Below are 13,475 nucleotides of genomic sequence, written 5' to 3' on the forward strand. Positions count from 1 at the left end.
AGTTGGTACATACTTTTACAGTTTGAATTCCTCTTCCCATTTAATGTACTGGATGTAATGAATAATATGAGAGTACTGTACTTTTGTATCTCAGTCATTTAAAGATATGATTTGTTACACCTTGCAGGAATATTTTAGCTTGATCCCAGGTATATGAACAGTGCCCAGGACATCCTCCCAATCAATCTTCGACTCTGAAGGAGTAGTTCATCGTTTTGCTTATAGGGGAGATTATAATAAATTTGAAATTAATAAACGAATAACCCCTATAGCAAAATCCTAACAGATTACAATGTTATAATTGTTTATCGAATAAAGATCTTTTCTAAAATCATGGAAAAGATCCATCCAAAGTTAATCCTCTTGTTGCTAAGCCAGGAAAAGATCAAAGTAACCAATAATTTAACACCCATACAGCAATCCCTTAAGTGAAGTAATGAAATGAAAGGCAAATGCTTTACATACTTGCTATTTACTGCACAGTACATCACTAAATAAACTCCAAAATGATAAATATATATCCAATTATTAATTTGGATTTCGACAAAACCAATTTACCCACATTATCTTTTGCGCTGAAAAGAATCCTGTTCCAAGAGGACTTGAACATAAACAGTACAATATTTTCTTCTATATGAATAGTTGGAGAGATAACATGTCTCAAACTTTCAGGGGTTGCATACTTGAAGAACCTCCAAATACATAATGGAAACGTCTATAAAAGGGATTTTGACGAAGGAAAAATCTATTTCTGGGCGAGGAACCTGTGTCGCCCAGTGAAATGCTTCTTAAACCACCGTTTTAAAGGTATAAATGCTGCTAAATATACCAGAGAAAAAAGTGGCTTGGAATGCCAAGAATATATCCAGCTCGCTCACCCCTAAAGGGTCTTGGTATTAAAACTGGGGCGAGTGATACCACTACCAGAGGTCCCTTTCCAATTAGACTTCTCCCTCCTCAAAATCCCCCGTTACTATATAAGTGAGAAAAAGTGGGTATCTCAAGGAAGTTTACAGTACTTTGGGACATATTTACCTTTCTAGTAAATTATATTGCCAATGAATTACCCCATGCTATAGAAATATTGTATGTATTGTAGATGATATTTTCAATTTATTAAAAGAAAGAAAAAAAACTTGCTATTTCTAAAGTGGATTTTTCAGCCCTGTATGTTTCCTTTAAATTCACCATCTGAAAAACAAAAGCTATGATATCTTAGAATATATAATTAAAACAGAATTACTTTGTGTTCAAAAGGGGTTAATCTATGATTCATTTAAACTGGAAAATCCACATCATATATGAAAGGAAAATTGCCCCAACATACTCAAATAATGCAACACAAGTGCTGATGGAACAACATTAATGGCACTGGGAAAAAAACAGCAGTTATATATAGTATGGATCTGCATAAGACCCTCGACTCAATTCACCTTGAAGGATTTGTTCTGTCCCTGTACTTTTTAAATCTCCAACAGTCAAGTCACTACGATTTGAATTTATGGATCCACACTATGTTGTTCCAAGAGATTCAAAATAAAAGGTTTCCTTAGATAATCTCTCATCCCTATTCCAAATTGGAACTAATTGCCTCTTGAGGCCTAATTGGTAATGTCCCTGACTGGTGATTGCCAGACTGGGATTCGAATCCTGCTCAGACTTGTTAGTTTCTTTGGTCGCTGCAACCTCACCATCCTTGTGAGCTAAGGAGGGGTGGGTTTGGGGAGCCTTTAGGTCAATCTGCTGTGTCAGCAACAGCCATTGCTTGGCCCTCCTTGGTTCTATCTTGGGTGCTGATCATATTTATGGTCAGTTATTAGGCCATTGTCCTGCTTGATAGGGTAATGTCACTGTCCCTTGCCTCTGCTATTCATGAGCAGCCTAAAAAGTCCTAATTGCTTGAATATGATTCTTTAATCATTGGTGGAAATGCTGTCTTTTTGGATTGAAGAGATTAAAAGTATGCAAATGATTATTTACTCAGGAGACGAGTCGGCTTACTCTACAAACATGCAAATGAAATGTCAACTTAACCTAAAATAAAAAACAACTGAGATGTCCTCATGCTATAAAAAGGCAAATGCCATGTCCACCTAATCAACAAATTGTAAATGGCTTTGTAAACCTGCTTGACAAAAAGGAAAATTTGGCACTTCAACCTGTTAAAAAAATGTGCAAATGTGATAATTCAACCTGCACAACATAAATGCAATTGAAATGTCAACAAGCTCAACGAAAATTCAAGTGATACATGTCAACCCACCAACAAAATGGTAAATAAAACATAACCCACCCAACAAAACTGCATTTGAGACCTCAACTTTTGTCAACAAAAATGCAAGTGATGAATGCCCAGCAGTTCAACCTGAATGCATCTCGGGAATAATTTGATTGATGTGGCATTTATATAGTGATTTAAAGGTGCCTTTGTAAATAGTGCTTTTTTTTTTTTTACTTAATTGGTGGATGTGGTGGTTGCATCACTATAGGTTCTAGATCTTTTTTTTATATGCAGCCCCAAGACTATATTAACGCTTTCAAGAGGAAACTGAAGACTTTCTTGTTTTCTAAGTGCTTTGATACTATTGTTATTATCATTACCTCCTCAGCTACAATCCTAGTTGTAAAGCTAAGTGCTAATCCCAAGGGCTCCAACAGTGGAAAATAGCCCAGTGAGGAAAAGAAAAAAAGGAAATAGATAAACTACAAGAGAAGTAATGTATATTCAAAATAAAATATTTTAAAACCAGTAACAACATTAACTTAGATCTTTCATAGACTGTATAAACTATAAAAACTTAAAAACAAACAAGCGGAAGAGAAAGAAGATAGAATAGTGTGCTTGAGTGTACCCTCAAGCAAGAGTGTTTTGACAGTAAATGAGCAATATGCAATGTGAAATGAATGCCTTGGAGTGCATACGATAAAATGAACTATGAATGGTCCTGTAGAGAGTAGGGCTGCCCTGCTGTATAGGAAAAGAAATGCAGTCCTTAAAGTAAAGTAACATACAGTATATTTCTCTTGTGCAACGTGTTTTAGTGCAGTGTTACGGTTGCTTACGTCAATTGGTACACATTGCTAGCAAGTGTACACTGTACTTAGGAAGTACAGTATGCAGACTTAGGAAAAGTGATGATTTGTACCTCTGCCAAACCAGACTATGTTTTTAGCATTGATATTACTGCAAATGGTGAAGGATTATTTTCGTAAGAACTTGCAGAATAACGTATGAGTATATCAATATTGAGTGAAATTATTACCCAATTTTTACGTTGTGCCATATAGAGCATATCATGGATTTGTAATCCTAGTTCATTCCAAAGAATGTGTGCTGTGACACTTTTTAGATTTATAAGTGACTCGATAGCTTCCATTACTTTGAGAGTTCAAATGCTGAAAACAATAAATGGATTATTTTTAATATGCAATCTTAGTTCTATCTTTTGAGGAGAGTTTTCATATCAACTTCTCCACTTTATCTTGTTTAAAGGTTACTCATGAGTGGCAGAGGCAAGAGACTGGTCAGGTTATTGCTCTCATTCTATCTGGAGACCTACCTTACATACATCTGATCAGCTACCAAGACCCCTATATACTTATGCCAGGACTAAGGAGGCAGGCAATGGCTACTTATGTGTATTGTCCGCATGCAGTGACAACTCATCAGGATAACGTTTTACCCATATAGCAATTTGGATCTTTATAAGGTTGATGGGATTGTGATGGAACAAACTGGTTTTAAAACATTAAAGGCAGGTTTTTCACAAAGAAATTGCCATTCTCACTTCGCCAGGGACTCTCTCAATTCCTTCATGCACAGTACTGTACCATATGCAGGTCTGGTGGCCGCGCAGTGAACTCCCATCAAATCTGGTAAGATACAAAGAGAAGGCATGTGTAGGATTCGTAGATTGTAAGAAAAAGATAAAAATTCTTGCTTTATGTAATCTGAACACGAATAAGTACTAATTTTTTTTAATAAAAGTAAAGATTCCTTAAATGAGATCAATAAAGGGATTTTGACAAAGGAAAAATCTATTTCTGGGCGAGGGACCTGTGTCGCCCAGCGAAAATGCTCCTTAAAGCACCATTTTTAAGGTATAAATACTGCTAAATATACCAGAGGAAAAAGTTGCATGGAATGCCAGGAATATACCCAGCTCGCTCACCCTTATAGGGTGTCGGTATAGTAACTGGGGCCTGTTAAAACCACTATCAGAGGTCCCTTACCAATAATCTTCTCCTTCCTCAATATCCCCAGTTACTACGAGGTGCCTTTCTACATCCGACTACTGCCCGCTACTACGACTACTGGCCCCACCCCCACCCCTACCACTACCCACTCACTCTCATCTTTCCTTACTTAGCACCGTGATAGTCAACGCGCGTTCTTATGTTCGGAACCTTATTTTGTGTTTAGTGACGATAATAGAATTTTGGTACTATATTGGAGATTTACTTGATCTAACTATATGCACCAAAGAGATTATTGGAATTTAATATCTGGTGTTTCATAGGGTAGTATTTCGGTCCATTAATTTCCATGCGATACACGCTTGGATTGATATGTGGTTTGGCCTACATAAGAAATTTCTTGTCTATGCTAATGAGGCAACTGCATCAATTCCATCTGAATGCAGAGTTCCGTAATAGTGTCACTAATATCAGTACATGGTGCAAGCTATAACATATCTCATGCATTATTTTGAATATCATTCTCCTGTCTGGTCTTCAGCTACTGACTCTTGTCTTAATTTCTTGGAAGAAACATCTCTTATTAAATTCCTTATTCCTAATTTGGATATTTATCTCTATTGTTCATGTGTTTTTTTTGTGCACATTGCATAAGATTTTTCATAAATCTGACCATCCTTTGTATTGAGATCTTCCCAGACAGTACCATCCTGTACTGTACGTAGTGCTAGGTATGCAGTTAATTCTAACAGTTCTGCCTTTTCCATCATAAGGCTCAACACTACACAATATTCTTGAAGTTTTATTCCAGCTGTGACCAGCTTGTGGAATGGTCTTGATATTCTGGTGGTTGAATCCGTGTTGCTTCATGAGTTCATACTTGTTACAAATACTTTTATGTTCAAGAAGTTGATATATGTCTCCTTTCACTGTATATTTACAACTGATCTGTTACAGTGATATTACTAACTTTAAGGTATTTTGTACATATCTTTTTTATTACTTCACATGTATAGTTTGTTTTTTATCTCTTTCTCTTTTCCATAATGGGCTGTTTTCTATTTTGGAGCCCTTGGGCATATAGCTAGCATCCTGCTTTTCTGATTAGGGTTGTAGCTTGGCTAGTAATGATAAAAATAATAATAATAATTGTAATAGAAGGCATACCCTGAATTTATTAAAATCTAAATGTGAAATACTATCTTTGAAGAAATTAAAACTTAAAGAACTATAATTTCATCGAAGTTCCCCTGATGTCATATGACATTTTCTCTCGAACCTCAGGTTATTGATATTTACTCCCTGAAATTAAAAGAGATTTTATATGTTCTTTCCTTTCAATATACACATGCCTCTAGTAATGTATTATAGCCACAGAAGGAAAAATGAAAAGACTTCCTTTCTTGGCTATAATACATTTTGTACTCATCACATGTCAGCTTTTGTGATTTCTACACATGCTTCTAGTAATGTATGGACACACACCAGCGGTTAATGGCAAGGAATGAAGCAGTGCTGCACCAGTGTTTCTTATTTTTGTCTGATGGGATAGTTTAACACACTTCTTCCAAATTGTAACAGGTTTATCACTTTTCGAGTTTTCTTCTTCTTGATTTGGTAGTAATTTCTACAGATTGTGCAGTGATGTGATTTAAGTAATCATTAGGAGGCGTACAAATGCCTCAATGTTTTTCTCATGGAAAACTATATCAAAACACAAATTGGAACTTTTTAGTTTTTGTGGGGAAATCCAGAGAAGACAATAGTGATGCCAATACCGTTCTCTATCATAGACTTAACAAGTCAAGTTCTGATAGTGATGAGCTTCAAAAGTTTTTAACTGATTTACCTTCCTTTGTTAAATCTCCAAAGGCCAGTGAATCTTCATTTCTCGTAGCCCATGAACATGTCTCTGCCTGGCAATCTGCTGGACTGGGTTTTTTTTTCTCAAATATTGTTCTCGGTTATCATATCTCCTGCTATTGTCAACCTAGAGAAATAAGGCCGCTGAAATCTTGAAAGTTAAGGAAAAAACGACCTCGTCGACCAAAAGACAATCTGAGTAAGCTTCAAGTCAGTAATACTCTTGTCATTTGTAAACACCTGGTGTTGGAGAGGACCACCTCATCGGTAAAGGATACTAAGCCAGGAACGGTAATCTAGACGTAATTTAGGTTTTGTGACATTGCCAAAGCCTAGAGAGCAATGGTTTCATTTTGGAGTGTCCTTCTAGAAGAGCTGCTTTCTATAGCTAAAGAGTCTCTTCTACCCTTATCAAGAGTGACCACTGAACAATTACTTTGCAGTACTGTAATCTCTTGAGTGAAGAAGAATTGTTAGGTAATCCGTGTTGTCAGGTGTATTAGGACAGAGGAGAATATGTAAAGAATTGGCCAGACTATTCAGTGTGTTTGTGTGGGCAAAGGGAAAATGAACTGTGACCAGAGAGAAGGATACTATGTAGTACTGTGTGACCAATCAAAAGACCCCATAACTCTCTAGCTGTAGTATCTCAATGGGTGACTGGTGCCCTGGCCAACCTAGTACCTACTAATTAGTTTAGTGAGATCGGTGTTACTCTGTGGACATGAGTCATGGTATGACAATGATACAGTCTCCAATAGATTAAGTAGATTTGAGAATAAAGCCCTCAGAAGAATATTGGAAGTTAAATGGCTGGACAGGATTAGAAATAAAACTATGAGAGATTACTCGACTACCATGTGTGGATGAGATCATGATGAGGGGTAGATGGAGATGGTTTGGGCATGCTCTTCGCCCTCCCCAAGAGAGATTAGTTCACTAAGCATTCAGCTGGGCTTCACAAGGCACTAGAAGTGTTGGAAGGCCCAGGCTTACATGGCTGAGGACTATTAAGTGCGAAGTAAGAGATGATGAATGGAGAAGTACTGAATTAAGAGCTCAAAATAGAGACAACTGGCGAAATCTAACTGAGGCCCTTTGCGTCAATAGGTGTAGGAGAGGATAAGGCTATAACCCTAGTTGGAAAAGCAGGATGCTATAAGCCGAGGGGCTCCAACAGGGAAAAATAGCCTTTTGAGGAAAGGAAGTAAAGGGATAAACACTTCAAGAGAAATAATGAACAATTAAAATGAATTCTTATTTTTAATATTGATTGCTACGCTATAACCCTACTTGGAAAAGCAGGATGCTATAAGGCCAGGGGCTCCAACAGTGAGGACAGGAAACAAGGAAAAATTAAACATTTTAAGAACAGTAACAACATTAAAATAGATAGTTCCTATATAAACTATAAAAACTTGTAACAAAACAAGAGGAAAGGAAATTAGATAGAATAGTGTGCCTGAGTGTACCCTTAAGCAAGAGAACAATAACACAAGACAGTGGAAGACCATGGTACATAGGCTATGTCACTACCCAAGACTAGAGAACAATGGTTTGATTTTGGAGTGTCCTCCTAGAAGAGCTGCTTACCATAACTAAAGAGTCTTCTACCCTTACCAAGAGGAAAGTAGCCACTGAACAATTGCAGTGCAGTAGTTAACCCCCTTTGGTGAAGAAGAATTGCTTGGTAATCTCAGTGTTGTCAAGTGTATGAGGACAGGAGAATCTGTAAAGAATAGGCCAGTCTATTTGGTGTATGTGTAGGCAAAGGGAAAGAACTGTAACCAGAAAGAAGGATCCACTGTAGTACTGTCTGACCAGTCAAAGGACCCCCATAACTCTCTAGCAGTAGTATCTCAATGGGCAGCTGGTGCCCTGTCCAACCTACTACCTACAAATAACAATATTAAAATAAATCTTTTTGAGTGTGATATAGATTTTATACTGAAAGGTTTTCAGGTATGATAGCATTCGGCTAGCTTAGAGTCAATCTAGCCTAGAGGTAGCAATGCATCAAAAAGATCGACAGTAGAACAGGATAGTTTGAGGTACCTTAAACTTCCGCCATTACTTGATTAGTAGAGACAAGGGAACTCTTATATGAGAAAATATTAAAAATTTTAGGGTTGAATTAACATGAAGGTTATTACGAATGGGAGGTATTGATGACTGAATTGCGAGAGTGATTAAAAAGTCCTTCCGAGAGTATGTAGAGAGGAAAGTGACTGGCTTTGGTCTGGATGTTAATCCGAGACATGTTTGTGTTCTGTTCAGTATCATCTTGACAAATGGTGTGATGCAAGAGGTTAAAGAAAGGATAACGGAGTGTGAATGAGTGGGGAACGAAAAATATTTGGAAAGTAGTTGATGTTTGCAGATGATTCTATGTTGATTGGGTGTGGTGATAAGAAACTACAGTACTGGTTTTAATAAAACGGAGCTGGAAATGTTTGTAAGAGAAGAAAGCCGAGAGTAAATATGCTCAAAAGTATGGTAATGAAATTCAAAAGTGTGGTAAAGTCTGGCCTCAATTCAATTAGTTTTAGTTCTTAAATCTTGAAAAAAAAAAGTCCATGAGATAGTAAAATCTTGACTTAATTTTATCGGTTTTAGTGATTCATAAATCTTCTTGAAAACCATAACTATGGGGTGGTAAAATTTTGCTTTAATATTATTAGTTTGTAATTCATGAATATTTCTTGAAAAAAACATAACCATGGGGTGGTAAAGTTTTACCTTAATATTATTAGTTGGTCATTCATAAATCTTTCTTGAAAACCATAACCATGAGATGATAAAGTCTCGCCTCCATTTTATGGGTTTTTATCATTCATAAATCTTTTTAAGTATTCATGACATTCATTTGGTACTTCTGTCCCCATCTATAATTTCTGTAGGTCAGTCAAGTAACGTTTTGGTTTTACTGGTATCTTCTTACTACTGTACATCATTTGTAAAGTCATTGGATAGGTATTCTTATCGTCTATGAAAGTACAGTATTTCCTTTATGTACTGGAAAGAGGGATGATACAGGTTAGTGAAATAGGATGATAAACGTATTGGAGGTTTTACGAAAATATGTTCATCTCTTACGAGATACCCTGTTAATGTGCTAAGATCTTTGCTAAAGTTCCTAAGTGTTGTATAATGGTAATGGTATAGTTTTGGCTGTTATATTTTATGCTTGTTACCTAAATGCTCTTATCATCAATGATTTATTGCATTCATTTTTGTAATTTAGATCCTGTGGATGTTAATCTAATTTAATACCCCATTATTTTGCCCCTATTTTGTTTTTAGTTATTCTGCTTGGCAGCTTTTACATAGTTTGAAATTTAAAAGATCTCATCCTTACCTGCAGTGTTCCAAGGAGAAGCAGATTTTATGAATGCTAAAATATAAATGAAGATTTCACTTTTAGTAGAGAGAGTAAGTTTTGCTTCACGTACTCAGTAAATATTTTAAAGATTTTATTTTTATAATTTTAATAAACATAGCTTTCCTGAATGTTCTGTAATTCTTGGCTGGGTATGTTGCATGTTTATATAATGGAAGGAAAGAACTCCACAGGAACAACCTGAAGGTTATGGTAATTGGATGATGTGTGTGTGTGAGGAGTGGTCGACTAAGGGCGGTGGTCTTGTTGCAGGTACCCAGCTGACGGTGAAAGTTGGTCGGCCGCGCTACGCTGGCCCCCGCGACTGCCCCCACTGCGGCAAGCGCTACTCCACCATAGCTGCATTAAAGTACCACGTTGGCCTGGTCCATAGTGTCTCCGATCAGGTGCCTTGTTTTTATTGCCCTCAATGGTTTGATATAAGAACCGATCTCAAGAAGCACCTTGAGGTGGCCCATAACGAGCACTCGTAACGGTAACGTAAAGGCGGCTGCAGCCTTGCTCGGTGGGGGCACGCCGGCCAGCACGCCCGGCACGGTGGCGGGATTCTATTGTCATTGTTATTAACATCCCATTCCTTCGCACTTTTCCCAGATCTGTCGTCTTCCACCACACACACCATCTTTTCCAATCTTTTTGTAATTATTTGCTTTACCGGTGGACGTCATTGACCTTCCGTTCCCATCCTTCGTGGTGTAATTACAAGTGTTTCTCCATCAAGGATGTTACTGATTTGTCGGCTCTCTTCCGTACCCTCAGCTTGTTGCAGTTTCCTCTCCATGCTGCCATTGACGTCTTCTTAATCCTCCTGCATTTTAGTCTTCGATCTCTGCCTCTTAGCACTTTACGCCATTCACTTCTCATTGGTCCGTTCTTGAATGTAACTGCTTGTACTTTATATTCTTCATATTGTAGTTTAACATCTTTACGGTTACTCAGGATATTTGGTAGCATTGAATCTTTTCATTTCTCGTTTTCACTGCATACTTTTTATACAGGATAATTTTGTAGAGCTTTTACGTAGGAACCAAATTACTGTCTTCATACGGTGGTGTTTAGTGCATTTTGATACTTGGTAACCTGGCTATTGAGCTCAATGAAGAGGGAGGACTGTTGGTATGTATTTTTTCTTCATTTTGGGATGATATTAACAGGAAACAACAAAGGAATAAAATTTTTGATTGAAATCGTGTGTATATGTTTATGACTGAAGTATACAAAAGAATGTTGGAATATTTTTTTACAGTTATTGTGAGTACTCTTTGTAGTTGTCTTATATCCACTTTTTAATTTGTTCTTCTAATGTACAGTACCCGTACTTAACTTTCCACCTTGAATATTAGCCATTTTTATTGAATCATTCACAGGTACAGTCATTCTTTTAGGTTGTGGTAAAAAATCGTTAGGGATAAAATGTAGTAAAAATATATATTTTTATTTTTTAGTTGACAGCAAATTTTAATGAGTTAGTAGATATTTTTTAATAAATTCCGCAAACCGTTATTCATTGAAGGTTTTTTGGCCTGGCATCGTTAGAGAAATTGTTTAATTTATTAAAAAGAAAATGTTAGAGAGCTATGTAGCTTCAATATCTTGACATAATAGGAATATTAATGACTACATAATGGATAGCCAGATGATTCTGAAACCTCTAGAAGGGGATCCAGTGAAATACATATTACTCTGACGAAAATATAAGAACTAGTGATATGAATCTGGTCCTGAAACAATATTTTCAGGGTTTAGTGACCAATAAGACTTAAGATTAATTATAGTAAATCAGGTTGATTTTATTTGGTAGAAAATTGTTAAGTAACTTATATATTTACAGGGAGACAGTAGCTAACTGTAGGTTGTAGGATGCAAAATGTTTATGGGTTCAACTCAAACTGATTTGAAACTGATTATTATTTTGTCACTATGTCACATAGAATGCATATTTATGGTATGAGAAATTAAGATAGCACCAGGAGTTACCTTAGTGGAGATATTTGTCGCTATGAAAGTATAATAGTCCGTAATATTCTCAATATTGTCATTTTTAGTCTCATGGCACATGTAAAATGCTTAAAATTCTCTTAAGAAATTCATGTTATGAATATATTCTCATGGTTTTCCTTGCTTTCAGGACTACTTCGGAAGGAAAATGTAGTTACAGTATATAGAATCATATTTTGTATTGTGGTAATTAGCATTTGTTAAGTTAACAAATAGCAAGGTGGTGTTTAATAGAATCCAATTTGGGGGAAGTTCAGAAATTTTTGAATAGCAATTATGATTTAGTAAATTTTTCTCATTTCATTGTTATAGGATTGATTTGATCTTTTTAAAGTAAATTCCATCCATCGCCAGTAAGAATATATATTTTCTTTAGAGACTTTTCAATAAGAAGTTTTCAGATTGGGAAGAATCATGAGTGTCTTCTGTCTTTGTCTTTGAAGTCTATTATTGTTCATGATTACAGTATTCAGATCTATATAAGTTTTAGTCTGAAAGAATGTTGAGCTCTGTATATTATGAAATTTTTTTTTTGCCTGGTGTCTATTGGTACGTTGAGTTTTAGAAATCGGTATTGGCAATGTAGTATGTAGGAAATTGTTACTAGTTTTTTAAAGGATGTAAAGGGGTTCTATCAATTTAGAATATAAGATCTATCTGGGAAACAAGTCACTGTTAGTTTTTGGTGATAGGCAGGAATAAAATTTGGTGGTTGATGTTTTGAAGAAAAATTTATTCCTCTTTTCGCCTAGAAATTTTTTGGTTTTAGCTTTCCGGCCCCTTTTGAAGGAAATTGTATAGTAGGGAGTTAGGAAGGGCTCAGGTGATGCTTTTGAGGATTAGCCAACATACTTTTCTCATCATAGGGAAGACTAATGAGATTGGCTCAAAAACATTGACTAGATTCTTTGTGGACATTTATTATCTGAGAAATCTTATCCTTACATTTTAAGTAGTTATATTTATTAATAGTTTCGTTGCTCAAAGTTTAGTACAATCATAGAGGTTGATATGAATATTAGCTGAGTGTAGGTTAGATCACTTTAACCCAGATATTGCTCATTTCTCAAGGTAGTCAGATGGGTTTTGCTATGCAGTACAGCGTTACAAAGGTACTTGTATATATATGGGTACATTTGCATAGGATCTATTAAAATGTTATTAATCAGTAGAAAGGAACTTGTAGGATTTTTTGCGTAACCAAATCAAGTAATTTCTTTGGGGGTCCTTGTTTTACTATTTCTTGGAAGTTGATCAAAATCTCAAGATGATATTTAATTGTATTGAATGATAGCCTTTCATATTAAAAAAGACCTAAGGTAATAAAGAATTGTGCTTGAATAACTAATACACACACACTCTCTCTCTCTCTCTCTCTCTCTCTCTCTCTCTCTCTCTCTCTCTCTCTCTCTCTCTCTCTCTCTCTCTCTCTCTCTCTCTCACACATTAATTACCATACATCAAAGCTGAATGAATGATTCATTATTATCACCTGATTTATAAGACTTATGCATCATAGAAGTGGCAGGTTCTCTGTGGTAAATGGAAGGTGAATGTAAGTGGATAATCTTTGTTGATCTCATCAATTTTTTTCTTCTTATTTATGGGGAATATAATTACAACACAAATGCAGTGCAGTCAGACCTTGCCATTTATGGGGTGGTGAGTTGTGGTGGTGGTGGTCGGGATAGGTAACATGGACCCCACTCTTGATGGCACTCTTGGAACCCCATTTATTATTATTACTAGCTAAACTGTTACTCAAGTTGAAAAAGCAAGATGCTAAAGCCCAAGGACTCCAACAAGGAAAATAGCCCAGAAAAAAGATGAAAGTTATTTGACACCAAATGAAAATTGCAAAGCTATTACTACACAAGGCTTGAACAATGGAATTTTAATAATAAAGTTTACTAGAGTATTTCTGTACTCGCCTGACATTCATAGTGCTACTCTCCTGAAGCTGGTTAAATGCCAGTGTCAACCCCGAAAAGTTCACGTTTTTTTTCCTTTAAAAAAT

The 13,475-nt window shown here is 36.1% G+C and overlaps 1 protein-coding gene across 8 annotated transcripts in view; it reads left to right on the forward strand.

Annotated features, from left to right (window-relative positions):
• The window catches only part of LOC137658815 (broad-complex core protein isoforms 1/2/3/4/5-like), a 158,750-nt gene that overhangs the window by 87,389 nt on the left and 57,886 nt on the right, over positions 1-13,475 (forward strand). Inside the window, exon 6 of one of the 8 annotated variants that reach the window (XM_068393884.1) lies at positions 9,713-12,902. The exons of the other annotated variants lie outside the window; for them this stretch is intronic. Within the exon in view, the coding sequence (XP_068249985.1) occupies positions 9,713-9,933 (221 nt within the window). The 3' untranslated portion in view covers positions 9,934-12,902. Of the gene's footprint in view, positions 1-9,712; positions 12,903-13,475 lie in introns of those variants that run through there. 8 annotated transcript variants of the gene reach the window in all.

Source organism: Palaemon carinicauda, chromosome 19 (assembly GCF_036898095.1).
Source record: "Palaemon carinicauda isolate YSFRI2023 chromosome 19, ASM3689809v2, whole genome shotgun sequence".
NCBI classification, from domain to species: domain Eukaryota; kingdom Metazoa; phylum Arthropoda; class Malacostraca; order Decapoda; family Palaemonidae; genus Palaemon; species Palaemon carinicauda.